The 21,261-nt window shown below is 44.3% G+C and overlaps 1 protein-coding gene across 1 annotated transcript in view; it reads left to right on the plus strand.

The window, feature by feature from the left end:
* The first annotated feature begins 18,751 nt into the window (after positions 1–18,751).
* cspg4ba (chondroitin sulfate proteoglycan 4ba) overlaps positions 18,752–21,261 on the plus strand; it is a 127,254-nt gene continuing 124,744 nt past the window's right edge. Inside the window, exon 1 of the mRNA XM_078219345.1 lies at positions 18,752–18,912. Coding sequence (XP_078075471.1) covers positions 18,834–18,912 — 79 coding nt within the window. The 5' untranslated portion in view covers positions 18,752–18,833. The remainder of the gene's footprint in view (positions 18,913–21,261) is intronic.

Here is a 21,261-nt window from a genome sequence, read left to right on the forward strand (position 1 = left end):
ATGATGTCCTGGGAGTGAGCTGATTCACCTCCAATAAGGGTCATCCTTTGTGCAAGGTCTGACTCCAACCAGAGGAGAGTTATCCCCGTTATTCCCATTGATTCCAGTTTTTCTTGGTCTCCTTGATGCCATTTTGGGTCAAATGCTGTCTTAATGTTAAGGACAGTCAATCTCGTCTCATGTTTTGATTTCAGTTCTTTTGTTCATGTTTGGATCATGGCTGTAATGAGGTTGGGGATTGAGTGGCCCTGACAGAACCCAAACTGAGTATCAGTGAACAGGGTAATGATAAGCAAGTGCCACATAATAGCACAGTCAATGACACCTTCCATCACTTTGCTGATGATCAAGAGTACACTGAATTGGCGATAGTTGGCTGGTTGGATCTGTCCTGCTTTTTGTGGACAGTACACATCTGAAGAATTCTCCATATCATTGGGTAGATGCCAGTGCTGTATCTGTACCAGAACAGTTTGACTAGGGGCATAGCTAGCGGCACAAGTCTTCGGTACCATTACCAGAATGTTGTCAGGGCCAATATCTAATGCCCTTATATTATCTGGAACGAACTAAATTGGCTAAATATCTGTGCTGATGGATACTCAGGAGGAGGCTGAGATGGATCATCCACTGACACTTCTGTCTGAAGATTGTTTTTTTTTCCTTTGTTCATGGGATGTGGGCATCGCTGGCTGGACCATCCCTGAGGGCACTTAAGAATCAACCACATTGTTGTCATACAGAGGCCAGATCAGGTGAGGACGACAGATTTCCTTCCCGAAAGGACATTAGTGAACTAGATGGGTTTTTACAGCAATCAACAATGGTTTCATGGTCATCATTAGACTTTTAATTCCAGATTTTTGTTGAATTCAAATTTCACCATGTGTCGTACTGGGATTTGAATCCGGGTCCCCACAGCATTACCCTGGGTCTCTGGATTACTAGTCCAGTGACAATACCACTACACCACTGCCTCCCCTGTTGTGACTGCTTCAGCCCTATCTTTTGCACTTACATGCTGAGCTCTCCCATCATTGAGGATGGGTGTTGTATCTTTCAAAGATGGATGACCACCAAGTAGATTAACGAATAAATGGTTTATTATGGTAAGTCACTGTTTACAGAGATTGATGTGAAGGCTTCTGCACTCCATGACTCTACATTCCTGACTAGCAAGGAAAACTCACACTCAGCCCCAAGATTCGCGCACTCCAGTCCCATTTGCCCTCTGAGAACTCACCCCTTAAAGGGGCATGCTACCACATCCCTTCCCCTTTAAGTTCCTGATTAACAATTCAATAACAATTAAACTATTTACAATATTATACAACAAATGGATCTCAAACACAATCCTTTATAAGGTCAATTGACCCGGAAACTTCCTGATCTTTCACAAGCAGGTGCTCAATCAGTAGAGGTAACTTCGCTTTGAATTTCAATGGGTTGACTCTCAACTTGTGGAAGTACGTCAGTGCAGACAACTCCTCCAGTTCCCACTGGAACATTACTTGGCTCTTCCTTGGGGTAGCTTGCTGCTGCATTACTTTCATCTATAGCAATATCAGTGACAGGCATAACAAAGGTGGATTGGCTGTCCTATTGGTTCCGTGTGCGATTCTCTTCCTCTAAAGTCGTCCAGACGTTTCTTCACCCTTTTTCCTTGGACATCTATTTCATACGATACCGGACCTGTTCTGGCCATGACCGTTCCAGGGATCCAATTTGAACCAGCACCAAAATTCTTTATGTATACCAAGCTGTCCACCTCCGATGCCCTCTCCATTTTTGTTGAGTCGTGATGTTTCTTCTGTGCATTCTGTTTTGCCTCAACCCTCCCCGTCAAATACGGAAATACAAGATTCAATCTTGGTCTAATACATCTGCCTATGAGTAACTCAGCAGGTGTAACGTCTGTGGTGACATGAGGTGTTGTTCTATATGTGATCAGCAAGCGGGCCAGTTTGATTTGTAGAGAGGCTGATGACTGTTTCTTCATGGTAGTTTTGACTGTTTGGACGTTTCTTTCTGCCAACCCATTTGAGGTAGGGTGGTAGGGTGCAGTTTGAATATGTTGAACTCTGTTGATTTTCATGAAGTGTTTGAACACTTCATTACTGAAAGCAATGGCATTATCGGATACTAGCACCTTGGGCAACCTCTGGGTCGTAATTTCTTGACTGTTGCTGACCGGGTCGTGGACAAAATTTCATGTATGTCCAGCTATCTGGAGAGTGCATCTATAATGAGCAGGAACATGGAGCCCATGAATGGGCCTGCAAAATTGACATGTAGTCACATCCATGGCGGACAGAGCCTCTCCCAAGGATGCATCAGAGCTGCAGACGGTAACTTTTTGCTCCATTTGACATTGGTCGCATTGCTTGACCAGATTCTCCATGTTGCTATCTATTTCAGGACACCACATGTAGCTTTGTGCGAGCGTTTTCATCTTTGTTTTCCCAGAACTCCCTCCCTAACAGCACTGTGGATTACCTGCACAATGTGGAGGTGCCGGCGTTGGACTGGGGTAAGCACAGTAAGAAGTCTCACAACACCAGGTTAAAGTCCAACAGGTTTATTTGGTAGCAAATACCATAAGCTTTCGGAGCACAGCTCCTTCGTCAGATGGAGTGGATTACCTGCACCCCAGAGACTGCAGGAATTCAAGAAGGCAGCTCACTACCACCCTCTGAAGGGAAATTAGGAATGGGCATTAAATGCTGGCCTACCTAGTGTTGTCCACATCCCATAAATGAAGAAAAGAAATTCTCAATCATTTCTGTTTACCATTTATTGACATAATGGGCCAAGATCTCCCAGCTCTGCCATCGCCAGGATTTGATTTGATTTGATTTATTATTGTCACATGTATTAGTATACAGTGAAAAGTATTGTTTCTTGCACGCTATACAGACAGAACATACCATACATAGAAAAGGAAATGAGAGAGTGCAGAATGTAGTGTTACAGTCATAGCTAGGTGTTGAGAAAGATCAACTTAATGCAAGGCAGATCCATTCAAAAGTCTGATGACAGCAGGGAAGAAGCTGTTCTTGAGTCAGTTGGTATGTGACCTCAGACTTTTGTATATTTTTCCCAACGGAAGAAGGTGGAAGAGAGAATGTCTGGGGTGCTTGGGGTCCTTAATTATGCTGGCTGCTTTGCCGAGGCAGTGGGAAGTGTAGACAGAGTCAATGGATGGGAGGCTGGTTTGCGTGATGGATTGGGCTACATTCACGACCTTTTGTAGTTTCTTGCAGTCTTGGGCAGAGCAGGAGTCATACCAAGCTGTAATACAACCAGAAAGAATGCTTTCTATGGTGCATCTGCAAAAGTTGGTGAGAATGTTGGTGAGAAGTTGGTGAGTTGGTGAGAATCCTCCAGCCCTGCCATTGCCAGGATCTTCCAGTTCAGGTGAGAATCAATAGACTTTTGACTGGCCTGTCACAACCACCAGGCCACCACAACAGGGCTGGAAAATTGTGGCATAATGGTCCATTCTTACATCATGCAGTGTAACCATCACCAGCTTGGAATACCTACAACTAAAAGATCAATGGATTTTGTACACTCATAAAGCACAAGGAAGAATAGATTGTAGCTAACTTTTTCCCTTCTACTGCGTAGTATTTACACACAATTAACAATCTTTATTGGTGCTGTACTTAGTTTTAATAGGCTTTAGTACTTCAAAGCTGATTGATCAACACACGTTTTGACATTTTGTTATGGTCTTCGTAGAGATGGATAACTTTTAAAAAATGATTCCAGCTTGCAGTTACTGACTCAAAGAATGACATAGCAAGAAATCACATTTTAAAACTTTTGCTCTGAAAATGACTAAAAAACACGATTGACTAAATATTTTTCTTTTCATAGAATCATAAAATCTCTACAGTGCAGAAGGAGGCCATATGGCCCATCAAGCCTGCACCAACAACAATCCCACCCAGGCCCTATCCCCGTAACCTCACACATCTGCCCTATGAGTCCCCATGACACTAAGGGGCAATTTAGCACAGCCAATCAACCTAACTCGCACATCTTTGGACTGTGGGAGGAAAGCAGAGCACCCGGAGGAAACCCATGAGGACATGAAGAAAACGTACAAACTCCGCACAGACAGCGAAACAAAGAAGAGTTTCCCCATCTAACTTTTAGCATGACCACAAATCTCCTGCTGCAGTGATATTTCACTATCACTCAAGTGAACACTTCATCCTTCAGGAACCAGTCTAAATTATTCTTAGCTCCCAATGGCTTGTTTTTTTTTACTTTCCCACCTGGGTAACTTTTGATTCCAGAACTGATTTTCTCTGTGAGGGTTACACTGGAGATGCCTTCCCTCTAGTCAAAGTTAGGTGAATCTTCCAGCCTCCTTTAAATCTTCACAACTCAGTCTCTTCAATCTGTGCAAGAGCTCATATCCACATTCAGCAAGGTAAACACAAGGTAAACATTTTCTTTGTTTCAGGACTTACATTCCCTGCTCTTTGCTTCTCAGTTGGCTGCAGACCACTCCAAAACAGCTGCTGCCTGTCTGTGATATATCCATTGATTTGATTTGATTTGATTTGATTCATTGTTGTCACATGTATTAAGATGCAGTGAAAAGTATTGTTTCTTGCGTGCTATGCAGACAAAGCATACCGTTCATAGAGAAGGAAACGAGAGAGTGCAGAATGCAGTGTTACAGTCATAGCTAGGATGCAGAGAAAGATCAACTTGATACAAGGTAAGTCCATTCAAAAGTCTGACGGCAGCAGGGAAGAAGCTGTTCTTGAGTCGGTTGGTACGTGACCTCAGACTTTTGTATCTTTTTCCCGATGGAAGTAGGTGGAAGAGAGTATGTCCGGGGTGTGCGGGGTCCTTAATAATGCTGGCTGCTCTGCCGAGACAGCGGGAAGTGTAGACAGAGTCAATGGACGGGAGGCTGGTTTGCGTGATGGATTGGGCTACATTTACAACCTTTTGTTGTTCCTTACGGTCTTGGGCAGAGCAGGAGCCATACCAAGCTGTGGTACAACCAGAAAGAATGCTTTCTATGGTGCATCTGTAAAGATTGGTGAGAGTCGTAGCTGACATGCCAAATTTTCTTAGTCTTCTGAGAAAGTAGAGGCGTTGGTGGGCTTTCTTAACTATAGTGTCGGCATGGGGGGACCAGGACAGGTTGTTGGTGATCTGGACACCTAAAAACTTGAAGCTCTCGACCCTTTCTACTTCGTCCCCGTTGATGTAGATTTGTAGGAAAGCCTGTAATCTGCTCTCAAAAATGGCTTCCTCTGCCCTCTTCAGCACCTACAATACCTTTCTGACATTTGGGAAACTCAAGATCTACTCAAAGCAAAATCAGAGACTGTTTCCAAGTGTGAATATCTTGCATTTTGTCTTGAATAAAACAACCTAAGCTTTCTTTTGATCTCTAACAATCAAAACATCAGGCGTACTGTCTGGCAGACTGCACAACAGGTCACATGACCCATTTTATTTATCCTAAATGTAAAGCTACAGTCCCAAATGTAATAATCTTATAAACCTCATAATTGCACCAATGCGAACAACTGGAGCTCACTGTCTCAGTGTGTCAACTGGGAAAGAGCTGGGTGGTACATCAATGTCAGATTTACAAGGCAAAGAGAATACTTAATGACCGCTAATGGGTTCTCTTTTTACGTAACTGTACACGTTATTCTCTGCAGGAAAGACTATTTGTATTAAGAGAATTTCATTCTTAACCTAGTGGCAAGAGCGGCTCTCAGCTATTGCCATGGAGTGGTTATGTTACAGAACTAATAAACAAGAATCCTACATAAATAATAAACAGATGTACAAGATCAAACAACACCATGAAACTCTGTGAATGAAAACATTCAATAAATCTGGAATGAAAATCTGGTGCCAGTAAAAATGACCATGATTGTTGTAAAAATCCAACTGTCTCTTAAATGTCCTTCAGGGAAGGAAACTTCCTGTCCTAATATGGCTGGTCTACAGTATGACTCAGCCCCACAGCAATGTGGCCAACTCTTAAATACCCCATGCTTGGTTGGTAGCACTCTAACCTCCGAAACAGAAGGTTGTGGGTTCAAGTCCCAGTCCAGGATAAAAATAAAGACCTACATTCAAGCATAATAGTGAGGGATTCCTGTGTTGTCAATGTCTGATGAGACATTAAGCTGATGCCCCATCTGCCCTCTGAGATGGATATGAATAATTTCAGAGCACTATTTTGACTAATATTTATCCCTCAAATCAACATCACAAAAACAAGTTTAGGGCAGCATGGTGGCACACTGCTGCTTCACAGCACCAGGGACCCAAATTCAATTCCAGCCTTGGGTGACTGTCTGTGTGGAGCTTATACATTCTCCTCGTGTCTGTGTGGGTTTACTTTGGGTGCACAGGTTTCCTCTCACACTCCAAAGATGTGTATATTAGGTGGATTGGCCGTGCTAAGTTGCAGCTTAGTGTCCCAAGGTGTGCAAGTTATGTGGATTAGACATGGTAAATGTGTGGGGTTACGGGGATAGGGCGGGGCAGAGGAGGTGGTAAGATACTCTGTCAGAAGGTCAGTGCAGCTCGATGGGCTGAATGGCCTCTTCTGCACTGTAGGGATTCTATGATTCTACGATCTGGCCATTACCACATTGCTATTTGTAGAACAAAGAACAAAGAACAATACAGCACAGGAACAGGCTCTTCGGCCCTCCAAGCCCGCGCCGCTCCCTGGTCCAAAATAGACCATTCTTTTGTATCCCTCCATTCCCACTCCGTTCATGTGGCTATCTAGATAAGTCTTAAACATTCCCAGTGTGTCCGCCTCCACCACCTTGCCCAGCAGCGCATTCCAGGCCCCCACCACCCTCTGCGTAAAATACGTCCTTCTGGTATCCGTGTTAAACCTCCCCCCCCCCTCACCTTGAACCTATGACCCCTCGCAAACATAACCACTGACCTGGGAAAAAGCTTCCCACCGTTTACCCTATCTATGCCTTTCATAATTTTATACACCTCTATTAGGTCACCCCTCATCCTCTGTCTTTCCAGTGAGAACAACCCCAGTTTACCCAATCTCTCCACATAACTAAGCCCTTCCATACCAGGCAACATCCTGGTAAACCTCCTCTGTACTCTCTCTAAAGCCTCCACGTCCTTCTGGTAGTGTGGCGACCAGAACTGGACGCAGTATTCCAAATGTGGCCGAACCAACATTCTAAACAACTGCAACATCAGACCCCAACTTTTATACTCTATGCCCCGTCCTATAAAGGCAAGCATGCCATATGCCTTCTTCACCACCTTCTCCACCTGTGACGTCACCTTCAAGGATCTGTGGACTTGCACACCCAGGTCCCTCTGCGTATCTACACCCTTTATGGTTCTGCCATTTATCGTATAGCTCCCCCCTATGTTAGTTCTACCAAAATGCATCACTTCGCATTTATCAGGATTGAATTCCATCTGCCATTTCTTTGCCCAAATTTCCAGCCTATCTATATCCTTCTGTAGCATCTGACAATGTTCCTCACTATCTGCAAGTCCAGCCATTTTCGTGTCGTCCGCAAACTTACTGATCACTCCAGTTACACCTTCTTCCAGATCGTTTATATAAATCACAAACAGCAGAGGTCCCAATACAGAGCCCTGCGGAACACCACTAGTCACAGGCATCCAGCCGGAAAAAGACCCTTCCACTACCACCCTCTGTCTTCTGTGACCAAGCCAGTTCTCCACCCATCTAGCCACCTACAGCATACAACATGGAAACAGATCCTTCAGCCCAACTTGTCCATGCCGCCCTTTTTTTAAAACCCCTAAACTCATCCCAATTGCTCGCATTTGGCCCATATCCCTCTATACCCATCGTACCCATGTAACTATCTCAATGCTTTTTAAAAGACAAAATTGTACCCGCCTCTGCTACTACCTCTGGCAGCTTGTTCCAGACACGCACCACTCTCTGTGTGAAAAAATTGTCCCTCTGGACACTTTTGTATCCCCTCTCACCTTAAACCTATGCCCTCTAGTTTTAGACTCCCCTACCTTTGGGAAAAGATATTGACTATCAAGCTGATCTATGCCCCTCATTATTTTATAGACCTCTACAAGGTCACCCCTCAGCCTCCTACGCTCCAGAGAAAAAATCCCAGCCTATTCAATCTCTCCTTATAACTCAATCCATCAAGTTCCGGTAGCATCCTAGTAAATCTTTTCTGCACTCTTTCTAGTTTAATAATATCCTTTCTATAATAGGGTGACCAGAATTGCACACAGTATTCCAAGTGTGGCCTTACCAATGTCTTTCACAACTTCAACAAGACATTCCAACTCCTGTATTCAATGTTCTGACCGATGAAACCAAGCATGCCAAATGCCTTCTTCACCACTCTGTCCACCTGTGACTCCACTTTCAAGGAGCTATGAACCTGTACCCCTAGATCTCTTTGTTCTGTAACTCTCCCCAACGCCTTACCATTAACTGAGTAAGTCCTGCCCTGGTTCAATTTACCAAAATGCATCACCTCGCATTTATCTAAATTAAACTCCATCTGCCATTCATCAGCCCACTGGCCCAATTGATCAAGATCCTGTTGCAATCCTAGATAATCTTCTTCCCTGTCCACTATGCCAACAATCTTGGTGTCATCTGCAAACTTACTAACCATGCCTCCTGTATTCTCATCGAAATCATTAATATAAATGACAAATAACATGGACCCAGCACTGATCCCTGAGGCACACAGCTGGTCACAGGCCTCCAGTTTGAAAAACAACTCTCTACAACCACCCTCTGGGTTCTGTCAAGAAGCCAATTTTGTATCCATTTAGATATCTCACCCTGGATCCCGTGAGATTTAATCTTATGCAACAACCTACCATGCGGTACCTTGTCAAAGGCCTTGCTAAAGTCCATGTAGACAACATCAACTGCACTGCCCTCATCTACTTTCTTGGTTACCCCTTCAAAAAACTCAATCAAATTTGTGAGACATGATTTTCCACTCACAAAGCCATGCTGACTGTCCCTAATCAGTCCTTGTGTCTCTAAATGCCTGTAGATCCTGTCTCTCAAAATACCTTCCAATAATTTACCCACCACAGATGTGAGGCTCACTGGCCTGTAGTTCCCAGGCTTTTCCCTGCAGCCCTTTTTAAACAAAGGCACAACATTTGTCACTCTCCAATCTTCAGGCACCTCACCTGTGACTATCGATGATTCAAATATCTCAGCTAGGGGACCTGCAATTTCCTCCCTAGCCTCTCACAATATCCTGGGATACACTTCACCAGGTCCCAGGGACAATTAAGCCACTCAGTCATAAAACCATAGATCATAATCATTTCAGTTACTTCATATTAAATCCATTCTTTTTTATTACAAATTCACTTCTCAGTCTACCTCTCTTCTAATTTTTTCAACTTTCAGAGCAGAGTGTAACATAGGCAACCTTTTCTTCTCTAATTTGACACTTTGAGAATTGGTACAAAGAATACATCAAGGTGGGCCACTCAGTTACAATGTAGGCAGCAGTTTCAGACACACCTGCCCTCCTCACTAACATCACAGGACAAGAGCCAAAGTTTGCAAACTATTCCACAAACTAGATAAGCAACAATCAAGGCCATCGATTTGAAATGTGGGCCAGATTTCTCCAGCCGTTAACATTGCAATGGATTCTCCAGTCCCGCCGGCAGTGCACCCCTGTCTGTGGGTTTCCCGCTGGCGTGGGATGACATCAATGGGAATTCCTACTGACCAGAGAATCCCGCTGCTAGCAAACAATGCGCCACCTCTCGTCGACGGGAAACACACGGCTGGGAGGCCGGAGAATGTCGCCTGTGATCTCTGTTCCTCTCCCCACAGGTGCTGTCTGACTTGCTGAGTATTTCCAATAACTTCCACATTGATTTCAGATTTCCTCCATTTAGTATATCTTGGATTTGCAGCAGCCTGATGGAGTAATGCTCACAGAATCATATCCATCAATCAACGTGTAAACATCTCCACCAGCATCGCTAGTGATCTAAACCCAGTATAAGAGGCCCACCAGAGATAAGGGCCGGGATTCTCCCAAAAGAAACTGCCCAACGGGTGGGAAAACGGGAGATTTTCCAGCCTGTCTTTTGGGCATCCTACCTTAACGAATCTTTGACATCACTGCCCCCGCCCTCCCATCACTGGCCTCCTGATCACTGGCCTTCCGTTATCTTCCCAACCCCTTCCTCTCCCGATTGCTGGCTTCCCGACATCCCCCCCCAGGTCACCAGCCATCCCGATTCCCCGCCCCCCCCGATCGCTGGCCAACCAAACCCCCGGGCCATCCCTGATCGCGCCCCCCCCCTCAATTGGCCAGCCATGATCAGACCCCAATGGTCAGCCCCAAACACCCTTGGCCAGCCCCGATCTCCACCTACCATGGCCAGCCCCAACACACCCACCAATGGCCAGCCTTGACCATGCCCCCCCCCCCCCCCCACAACGGCCATCCCCAATGAACCTCTTACTCCCTCCCACATTGCAGAGTGGCAGCGGGTCCCCTCCACCACCAATCAACCCTCCAGTAGCACCCCCACCCCCCAGAATGCCCCACTGCCTCTGGCCCCGCCTCTTTGGCACTGTTCGGTGCCCAGTGGGCAGTGCCAGTGTGCCCAGTGGGTAGTGTCATTATGCCCAGTGAGCCATGCCAGTATGCCTGGTGAGCAGCGCCAGGGTGCCAGGTTGGCACTGCCCAAGGGGCATTCCCCCATGCCACAACCTCCCGGGGAGGTCTCAATGGCCTCTGTACCCACCAATGAGGTGAGTACGCCTGTTCCTGTTGGCGAGGAGCAGTTGTAAACCCCAGCAGTGGGAACTTCTCCTGGGGATGATGGGACAGCGGGGCGGGGCGGGGGGGGGGGTGGGTGTTGGCGGAGGAGAGAATGAGACGCTAGCAGGCCTGGAGACAATCGTCCCGGGCTCGCTGGTCATATGGAAATATCTATTTCTATATGGTAATCAGCCCCATGCTGATTTCCAGTGCTGAGCTGATTATGCAAAAGAAAGGGCCTGGGAAACTCATGATCACAAGCTTGGAAGGAGCTTAAGGCTCCAAAAGCTTGTGGCTTTTGCTACCAAGTAAACCTGTTGGACTTTAACCTGGTGTTGTGAGACTTCTTACTGTGTTTACCCCAGTCCAATGCCGGCATCTCCACATCATGTCTACCATCAACTCGTGATCAGCCAGACACCAGTCGTGGGTCTCGCTAAAAGCTAATGTCTCCCGACCCGCTGCACTACTCGAGCAGCGCAGCAGGCTGGGAGAATCCCGGCCAAAGAATGTCACAAAATGGTAGGCTGTTATTAAAATGAATGTTTTTTTGCACAAGCTAAATCAAACTGCCATGTATTTATCAAACCATTTTTGGGCAGCAAGTAAAAGAAAGGAAAAAATAGGGAACAGGGTGTTATTTGCAATTGATACAATTAGTATTCAGAATGCTGTGAGCCAGAAATCAGCTTAGACACAAATGCGGCGTTGATGAAGCAGCAGCAAAGAGAGACAAAGAAGCAGCCATCCCCAGGAACAAGTTTGGCCAGAGATTCGGGGCTGAAGGCAGCAGAAGAGCAGGGAAGAGGGGTAGCCATCCTCAGGAAACAGCTCAAATAGGGATGAAGTGCTGGAAGCAAATGCCCGTTTGTGCAAAAGATTATTTTCTTCGCTGAACTGCAAACAATTCCCACGTCCTGGTCACTTAAGTTTATGGTGTGGTAATCACTGGCAAGATTTCAGCCATGATTGAATGGTGGAGCAGACTCAATGGGCCGAGTGACCTAATTCTGCTCCCATGTCTTATGGTCTTATAGTCTAAATTTGGCCAATAAGCTTATGGTTCAAAAACAGAAAATGCTGGAAAATCTCAGCAGGTAAAACAACATCTGCGAAGAGACAATAGAGCCAACATTTCGAGTCTGGATGACCCTTTGTCAGAGCTGGCTTATGGTTGCTGTTTGGGAAATGGGGTTGTGGCAGAGTTTAGGATTATGGGGGAAACAGATACAAAGAACAAACAAAGAACAAAGAACAGTACAGCACAGGAAACAGGCCCTTCGGCCCTCCAAGCCTGTGCCGCTCCTTGGTCCAACCAGACCAATCGTTGGGTCTTCAGTCTTTGAGGGACTAAGTGCTTATTGTTAATCTGCTGAAGTATAAGATTGTTTTTTGTGGAGTTTTATTATCTTCCATTTTAATTAAATGCTCTTTATTTGTTGTTTATGAAAGAGAGCTCTGAGTTCTCATTGCTCCGGAAATATTTCTTGCTCATATCCAAAATAAGAACAATGCAACATGCAAAACCAGTGTTTCAGGTTGGAATACTCTCACATATAACATCAGCAAGGTTTTGTAACAGGACACAGAGGTGTATAGACCACAATGGTATGGAGTCTTCAGGTGTGGCTTTGGATCCCATGCGGCCTCATGGCTGACACCACGTCGAACCAGTGAGAACATAATAAAGGGAGACAATGTGTACTGATATTGCTGCTGGACTAGTAATCCAGAGATCCAGGATCATGCTTTGGGCACCCAGGTTCGAATCCCACCATGGCAGATGGTGAAATTTGAATTCAATAAAAATTGGCAATGACCATGAAACCATTATTGATCATTGTAAAAACCCATCTGACATCTTCCCCAGAACGGAATCTGCCATCCTTACCTGGTCTGACCTACATGTGACTCCAGATCCACAGCAATGTGGTTGACTTTTAAATGCCCTCTGAAATGGTCCAGAAGCTACCCAATTCAAGGGCAATTAGGGATGGACAATAAATGCTGGCTCAGTCAGCAATGTCCACATCTAATGAATAAATAATAAAAAATGCCAACACTGGAATCAAAAATGGACTTTTCATGGCACTTGATGCACCTAGAATCACAATGAAAAAGAACACTCACAAAATAATTCTAATATATCTAGTAATTCATTACATAGTGGACTATTACTTCTGCAACTATACTGTTAATTGAAAAATGGGCTATGTAGGAGGCATTCATTCAGCTCTTTTACCTGCTCTGCATTTAGGTCTGGCTTGAGTTGATTTTAAAATCCCAGGTTCCTGGTCTCTCCCCACACCCTTCATATGTTTACTTATCCTTTATGCAATTTAACTAATCATCATTTGTGGCACACATTCCACACTTCAGTAACAATCAAATCTTCACTCCCTTTTTTGAACATAAAAACAATGTGCATTTATATTGCACTTAAATTACGAATCTAGAAAAACATGCCAAAGCATTTTACAAAGATGTAAGCAGTAAATGGAACTCAGGCCAAAGAAAGAAGCTGTGCTGGAGGAAGGTAATGAAGACTAGCACTACAGGCACAGTAAAAACAGGGGATGCGCAAAAGGCCAGGTTCGGAATAATAGATGGATTGCAGGTTGGAAAAAGTTGCAGATGTGGGATGGGATGAAGCCATTAAAGGATTGAATCACCAGGTTAAATGGATTAAATTAGAGGTGAATTTGAGACACTGGGGACCAAGTGACATGGGCCTTAGTGCAAGAATGAAATTCAAATGAAATTGAATGAAATTTACAGAGGGTCAGGGAAAAGAGCTGGCCCAGGAGAGCATTGGAATGACTGAGTCTGGATGTGACTTAGGCGCTGGTGAGAGCTTCAACAGCAAATGGACATAGTTAGGGGCAAAAGTGCTCAATATCACAGAGGTAGAAGTTGGTGCTTTGTGATGGAGAGGATAAGATGTCAGAAACTGGGGTTGTGGTCACACTGCTAAGGAAGTTGACAAGAGAGAAACTAGGAAATTATAGACCAATTAGCCTAACATCCGTGGTTCAGCAAATTACTGGAGTCAATAATTAATGATAGTGTGATTGGGCACCTTGGAAATATTCAACTGATCGCAGAGCCAGAAGGGTAAATGTAGATTATGCCTAACAAATCTGATTTTTAAAACATTTTCCTAAAGTAGTGGACAAGGAAAGTCTACAGATGTCATTTATGTGGGCTTCTAGAAGGAATGTGATAAAGTCCCTCATTAGAGACATTATTTGATTTGATTTATTATTGTCACATGTATTAACATACAGTGAAAAGTATTGTTTCTTGCGTGCTATACAGACAAAACATACCGTTCATAGAGAAGAAAACGAGAGAGTGCAGAATGTGGTGTTACAGTCATAGCTAGGGTGTAGAGAAAGATCAACTTAATGCAAGATAAGTCCATTCAAAAATCTGACAGCAGCAGGGAAGAAGCTGTTCTTGAGTCAGTTGGTACGTGACCTCAGACTTTTGTATCTTTTTCCTGACGGAAGAAGGTGGAAGAGAGAATGTCCGGGGTGTGTGGGGCCCTTCATTATGCTGGTTGCTTTGCCAAGGCAGCAGGAAGTGTAGACAGAGTCAATGGATGGAAGCTGGTTTGCGTGATGGATTGGGCTACATTCACGACCTTTTGTAGTTCCTTGCGATCTTGGGCAGAGCAGGAGCCATACCAAGCTGTGGTACAACCAGAAAGAATGCTTTCTATGGTGCATCTGTAAAAGTTGATGAGAATCATAGCTGACATGCCAAATTTCCTTAGTCTTCTGAGAAAGTAGAGGCGTTGGTGGGCTTTCTTAACTATAGTGTCGGTATGGGACAGTTTGTTGGTGATCTGGACACCTAAAAACTTAAAGCTCTCAACCCTTTCTACTTCATCCCCATTAATGTAGACAGGGGCATGTTCTCCTTTACACTTCCTGAAGTTGATGACAATCTCCTTCATTTTGTTGACATTGAAGGAGAGATTATTGTTGTCGCACCAGTTCACCAGATTCTCTATCTCATTCCTGTATTCTGTCTCATTATTAGGTAAAGATGAAACTCATGAATCAAAGAGAAATTATTGACCTGGTTAGGAAACTGGCTGAGCAGAAAGAGATAGAAAGTAGGGATAAGGGGCAGATATTCTAATCGGCAGGAGTGACGAGTGGTGTCCTGCATGATCTGTGTTGGAGCCTCAACAATTCAGTAATAACTTATAATGTGATAGAAAGCCATATATTTAAACTTGTTGCTGACACAAAAATAAGTGGAATTGTAGAAAGGAAGGAAGGATAGAATTATACAGAGATGTTGATAGATTAAACAAATCGGCAAGACTGTGGCAAATGGATGTCAATGTGGGCAAATGTGAACATCTTCAAGTTTCAACCTTGAAAGGATAGAACAGGCGACTTTCTAAATGACGGAAACAGGAGAGGTCCAAAGAGGGTGGGAGTCCAGGTACATTTCAGTAATTAAAATGTCATGAATAGGTTCAGAAAATAATCAGAAAGGCAATAGAATGCAAGCTTTTATATCTAGAGATATAGAATATAAGGGAAATAAATGTTATGGTTCAACCATACAAAGCTCTGATTAGATCACATTTGGAATACTGTGAGCAGTTCTGGGCATCGCATCTTAGGAAGGATATACGAGGGGTGCAACATAGATTTCTTAAAATGATGGGTGGGATTTTACGGTCTCGCTCATCCCGAAACTGCAAAATCCCGCCCGAGGTCAACGAACCTTCCCATTGTCCAGGGCAGGACTTACTCAATTAATGGTAAGGTGTTGGGGAGAGTTGCAGAACAAAGAGATCGAGGGGTACACGTTCATAGCTCCTTGAAAGTGGATTCACAGGTGGACAGAGTGGTGAAGAAGGCATTCAGCATGCTTGGTTTCATTGGTCAGAACATTGAATACAGGAGTTGGAATATCTTGTTGAAGTTGTACAAGACATTGGTAAGGCCACACTTGGAATACTGTGTGCAGTTCTGGTCACCCTATTATAGAAAGGATATTATTAAACTAGAAAGAGTGCAGAAAATATTTACTAGGATGCTACCGGGATTTGATGGTTTGAGTTATAAGGAGAGGCTGGATAGACTGGGACTTTTTTCTCTGGAGCGTAGGAGGCTGAGGGGTGATCTTATAGAGGTCTATAAAATAATGAGGGGCATAGATCAGCTGGATAGTCAATATATTTTCCCAAAGGTAGGGAAGTCTAAAACTAGAGGGCACAGATTTAAGGTGAGAGGGGAGAGATACAAAAGTGTCCAGAGGGGCAATTTTTTCACACAGAGAGTGGTGAGTGTCTGGAACAAACTGCCAGAGATAGTAGTAGAGGCGGGTACAATTTTGTCTTTTAAAAAGCATTGAGATAGTTACATGGGTACGATGGGTATAGAGGGATATGGGCCAAATGCGGGCAATTGGGATTAGCTTAGGGGTTTTAAAAAAAGGCAGCATAGACAAGTTGGGCCGAAGGGCCTGTTTCCATACGGTAAACCTCTATGACTCTATGACTCTATTGTCCACCCCTCGCCCACTCCGATTCCTGTGGTGGGCGGGACTGTAAAATTCCAGCCAATATCTGGTTAAATTATGAAGAGAGATTACACAAACTCGCGTTGCATTCCCTGGAATGTAGAAGATTAAGGGGTGATTTGATCAAAATTTTCAAGATAGTAAGAGAACGGCGGGTGGTGGGGGAGGGGGGGTTAGATTGGGAAAAAGTATTTCTTCTAGATGGGGAGTCTGGGACAAAGGAGCATAGTCTAAAAATGAGAGTCAGGAGTGAAATTAAGAAAACACTTCTTTCTGTAAAGGATGATAGAAATGTGGAACTCTTCTGCGAAAAAGCAAGTGATGTTAGATCAATTCATTATTTTAAAACTGAGATTGATAGACTTTTGCCACCAGAGATATTAAAGGTTATGGGACAAAGTGGGGTATATGGAGTTAGCTTGCAGAACAGAGTTAAATGGCCTACTCCTGTTACTATGTTGAGTCGGGCGCCAGTCTGGTTCAGCCTGAAAAAGAGGTGCAGTCAGGTGGGGTGAAATCAAGAACACATAACTTGTGGTAGGAGCCAAAAACAGCGGCACCATCAGTTCAATGTTTCACTGGATGAATTGCAGCTCATCTAAGGCTGAGTATCAATGAATGCAGGTGAACCAGGTAGCAGAGATGCTGTAACGTTTATCACTCATCAGTCTTTTGGCTCAGATCCCATTTCTAATGACATTTGGAAAACCATAGTTATCTCATTGTCCGCTCTATTTTCTTACTAACCTCCTTACTAACCTCTGGGCCGACACAGTGGCACAGTTGTTAGCATTGCTGCTTCACAGCACTGGGGACTTGGGTTCGATTCCCGGATTGTGATCAGTACAGACTCAATAGGCTGAATGGCCTCCTTCTGCATTGTAGGATTCTATGATTCTTTGACTACTCTGGGGTGCACACTAAGTCATCCTCGACGACACATCAAATTTAAGAATGATTTCCACATAAGTGAATACATTTGTCGGTTGCCATTTGATTTCCATGGACAGGCACAGTGGCATAGTAGTTAGCATTGCTGCCTTACAACTCTAGGGTCCTAGGTTCAATTCTAGCCTCGGGTCACTGTCTGTGTGGAGTTTGCACATTTCCCCGTGTCTGCGTGGGTTTCCTCCGGGTGCTCCGGTTTCCTCCCACAGTCCAAAGAAGCGCAGGTTAGGTGGATTGGCCATAGTAAAGTGTCCCAAGATATGCAGGTTAGATGTATCATAAATTTTTGGGCTATAGGGTGGGGGAAAGGACCTGGGTAGGATACTCTGTCAAAGATTTGGTGCAGACTTGATGTGCCAAATAACCTCTTCTGTACTATGAGGATACTATGGGTGGGATTTTCCAGCATCGCTCGTCAGAAAACCATAAATCCCACCCGAGATCAACGGACCTTCCCATTGTCCACCCCTCGCCTGCTCCGATTCCCATGGTGGGTGGGATGGTAAAATTCTGCCTTATGATTCCTCTTCCTTTGAACACCCTCTGCACACCGAACCAAAAACATTCCTTAAGCAATTCCACTGCCTTAATAATTTATAATGTAGCCATAATTGGGGCGGCACAGTAGCTAGCACTGCTGCCTCACAGCACCAGGGAACCGGGTTCAATTCCGGCCTTGGGTGACTGTGTGGAGTTTGCACGTTCTCCCCGTGTCTGCGTGGGTACTCTGGTTTGTTCCCATACTCCGAAGATGTGCAGGTTAAGCTGATTAAATTGCTAAATTGCCTCTTAGTGTCAGGGAGACTAGCAGGGTAAATACATGGGGTTGTAGAAATGGTGCCTGGGTGGGATTGTGATCGGTGCAGACTCGATGGGCCTAATGGCCTCCTTCTTCAGTGTAGGGATTCTATGAATTGCTACCCTCCAAAATTGCATCACTGGCTGTAAGGTGCTTTGAGAATTTGTGAGAAGTGCAGTATAAGTGTAAAATTAAAAGCGTGTACTATGTGGGTTTTCTGAACTGTATTCTCCCAATTACCTCTTTTTTAAAGAATGTATTTAGTGCCACTCCTTTGTGGTTATGACTGTTTCTTTGATGTTTAAACATCAATTTGTGAAGTGTGCGCCAGAGTTCCAAGGAGAGGAGGGGTGGGCAGCCCATCCCTGTCCAAACCCCCTCATTTGTCCCCTTGATTTATCTTTTGCAGCTCCTCACTTCCACTCCTCCCAGATGTGGGTGACCAGGTTAAAGAGCCATCAGACTGGAGAAATGACTGCGTGCAGCCCTGTTCCTGGCTGGTGTGGCTATTGGAGCAGGGGGCAGCTGTGCTGAGACAGACAGCCACAGCTGATGTGGGGCGGTGCTGCTGGGCCAGCCAGCCAGGCGGGACGCGCTTTGACGCCGTGCGTCGGTGGGGGACGGAGCAGGTACGGGGCGAGTGCAGAGTCAGTGCTGTGACTGACACAAACTTTTGATCAAAAAAAATGTAACAAAGCAAGTCGGAAGCAACTCGGCGATCAAGCATGGGCTTCTCGGGGAAGTTAGGAAGCGTCCTTTTCTCCTTGGGGATATGTGTGTCTGCGGTTGGACTTGCCTATGGAGGTAAGTGCATGCAGCTTTTCTGCTGTAAAATCAAGCAGTGGTTCTCCCCAGAGAATAATGCAGGCTTGGTCCCAGACCAGAAAGCAAAGCTTTCCACCAAATGAATTAATGTCTGCTGTGGCACATTTCTCTTCCCTCAACCTACTTGCTGGCCTTCCAATTGAGTTGTAGTTTGCATATTGTTGACAGATTCTTTTGTCCTGAAGGTTAACAAATCGACCCATCATCATTGTTATCAACCATTACCTTAAAAGGATATGGACAGCATGGGGTTAAAATATTGACCTTTATATGGCATTTATCTGTACTTAATGTTTTAAAACTCTCGAAAACATAGGGAGAAATGCACAATATGTTCATAAATACATGGTCCGTTGCTTGTTTCTTTTAAGTCTAGATCAGTTTAATTAAAAATGTACAAGGATTTTTTAATACTGGATTTTTAATGCAGGTGTGTATATGTGCTCAGGTGTCTGTGTCAATTGGTAAGATATGAGTTTGACTCCAGTAAATGACTCATTCAAACTTAGTTTATGGATCCTACAGCACTTGCCCTGCAGTTAGCTGTAGTTTCAGCAGCTGTCAGTCCAGTGATGTTTTCTGCTGTGATTCCTTTTTTAAACTATTTCTTCATGATATTGAGGATTCCGTAGAGTAATGAAAGAACACAATTCCGTTTTTGTAATCTGAATTATGGTGCATTTCATTGTGATCTATATCTTCCAAATATACAAGATGACAAGTAACATCTTGTCAAATGAAATTTAGCATTCAGAGTAATCTGCTGTCTTTCCAGTCTTCCATGGCTCACTGGATTGGATTGCCATTGCTGATTCTCATCCTGACAGCCTTTTATATCTTGTCACTTATCAAATCTATTGCAAAATTTTGGAATCCCTTAAGTGTCATTGAAGGAGGTGCTTGACCCACTAGCATAAGCTAATCTTTGAAAATGTGGAGAAGAAACTTTCAACATCTTAGTGACTTAAATTCTTGATATTGGGATTTTTTTGGAACATATTTGTTTTGGAGGGAGGATATTGGCGTTTTTTTATTGTTCTAATGCAGAATACTTTTTCACAAGTGTTTTTTTGACGGGGTGGGGTAGGCGGGGTAGTGAAATGCAGTGAGACAGAAGATGATTAAAATGGTTCGAGCTGGCTTTGAAATAGTTTCCCCAAGGCTAATCAATAAGCAATCCATTCGCTTGTCTGGGTAATTAACAAACCTCATACCTGTTGCATGGGGCGGTCTATGGCACTTGACAGGGGCCATCTGGGATAGTTGCAAACACTAGGGGGTTTTTAAAAAATAGATGGGTACAAGTCTGGTAATCGGGATTTTAAACAGAAAGCTGTGAGGCCAATCCCACCAGGCTTAAAAGGAGAATGCAAGACAGAACATGCATTTTTATTTCACCCTTTTCACATCTCTGGGTGTCCCCATGTTCTTTACAGCTCATTAAATACTTTTTGAAGTGTAATCAATATTGCAGCACTGAATCATAGCAGCCAATTTCCGCAGTCACGTCCTGCACACGCACTGTGATAATTACCAGATAATCTGTTTTTGAGTTGTCGATTGAGGGATAAATATTTGCTAGTACACCAAGGAGAATTCCCCAGCTCTTCTTTGCCATGGGATCTTTTACAACAGATGGGACCTCATTTTAACTCATTGGAAATATGGCACCTCTGACAGTAAACTTGCAGATAATGTCCCAGACACCATCATCACCATTCTTATGTATGTCCTGTCTCACCAGAAGCATGTACCTACCTGAGGTGGTGGTACAGTGGTGTTCAGTTGGGAGGGAATTGCCCTGGGAGGCCTCAACTTCGACTCTGGACCCCGTAAAGTCTCATGGCACTCGGTAAAATATGGGCAAGGAAACCTCCTGCTGATTACCACGTACCTTCCCCCTTCAGCTAATGAACCAGAACTCTTCCATGTTGAATGCCACTTGGAGGAACCACTGACGGTGACAATGTACTCTGGGTGGAGGACTTCAATATCCATCAGCAGGATTGGCTCAGTAGTACTACCTCAGCCTAGCTGACAGGGTCCTAAAAGACATAAAGGCAAAATACTGCGGATGCTGGAATCTGAAACAGAAACAGAAAATACTGGAAAATCTCAGCAGGTCTGACAGCATTTGTGGAGAGAGAATAGAGCCAATGTTCTTCAGAGCTGTCCTAAAAGACATAGCTACTAGACTGGGTCTTCAGCAGGTGGGGAAAGAACCAACACAAGGGAAAAACATACTTGACCTCCTCCTCACCAACCCACCTGTTGTAGATGCATCTGCCCATGACAATATTAGTAAGAGTGACCACTGCACTATCCGTC

This window comes from Mustelus asterias, chromosome 1 (assembly GCF_964213995.1).
Source record: "Mustelus asterias chromosome 1, sMusAst1.hap1.1, whole genome shotgun sequence".
NCBI classification, from domain to species: domain Eukaryota; kingdom Metazoa; phylum Chordata; class Chondrichthyes; order Carcharhiniformes; family Triakidae; genus Mustelus; species Mustelus asterias.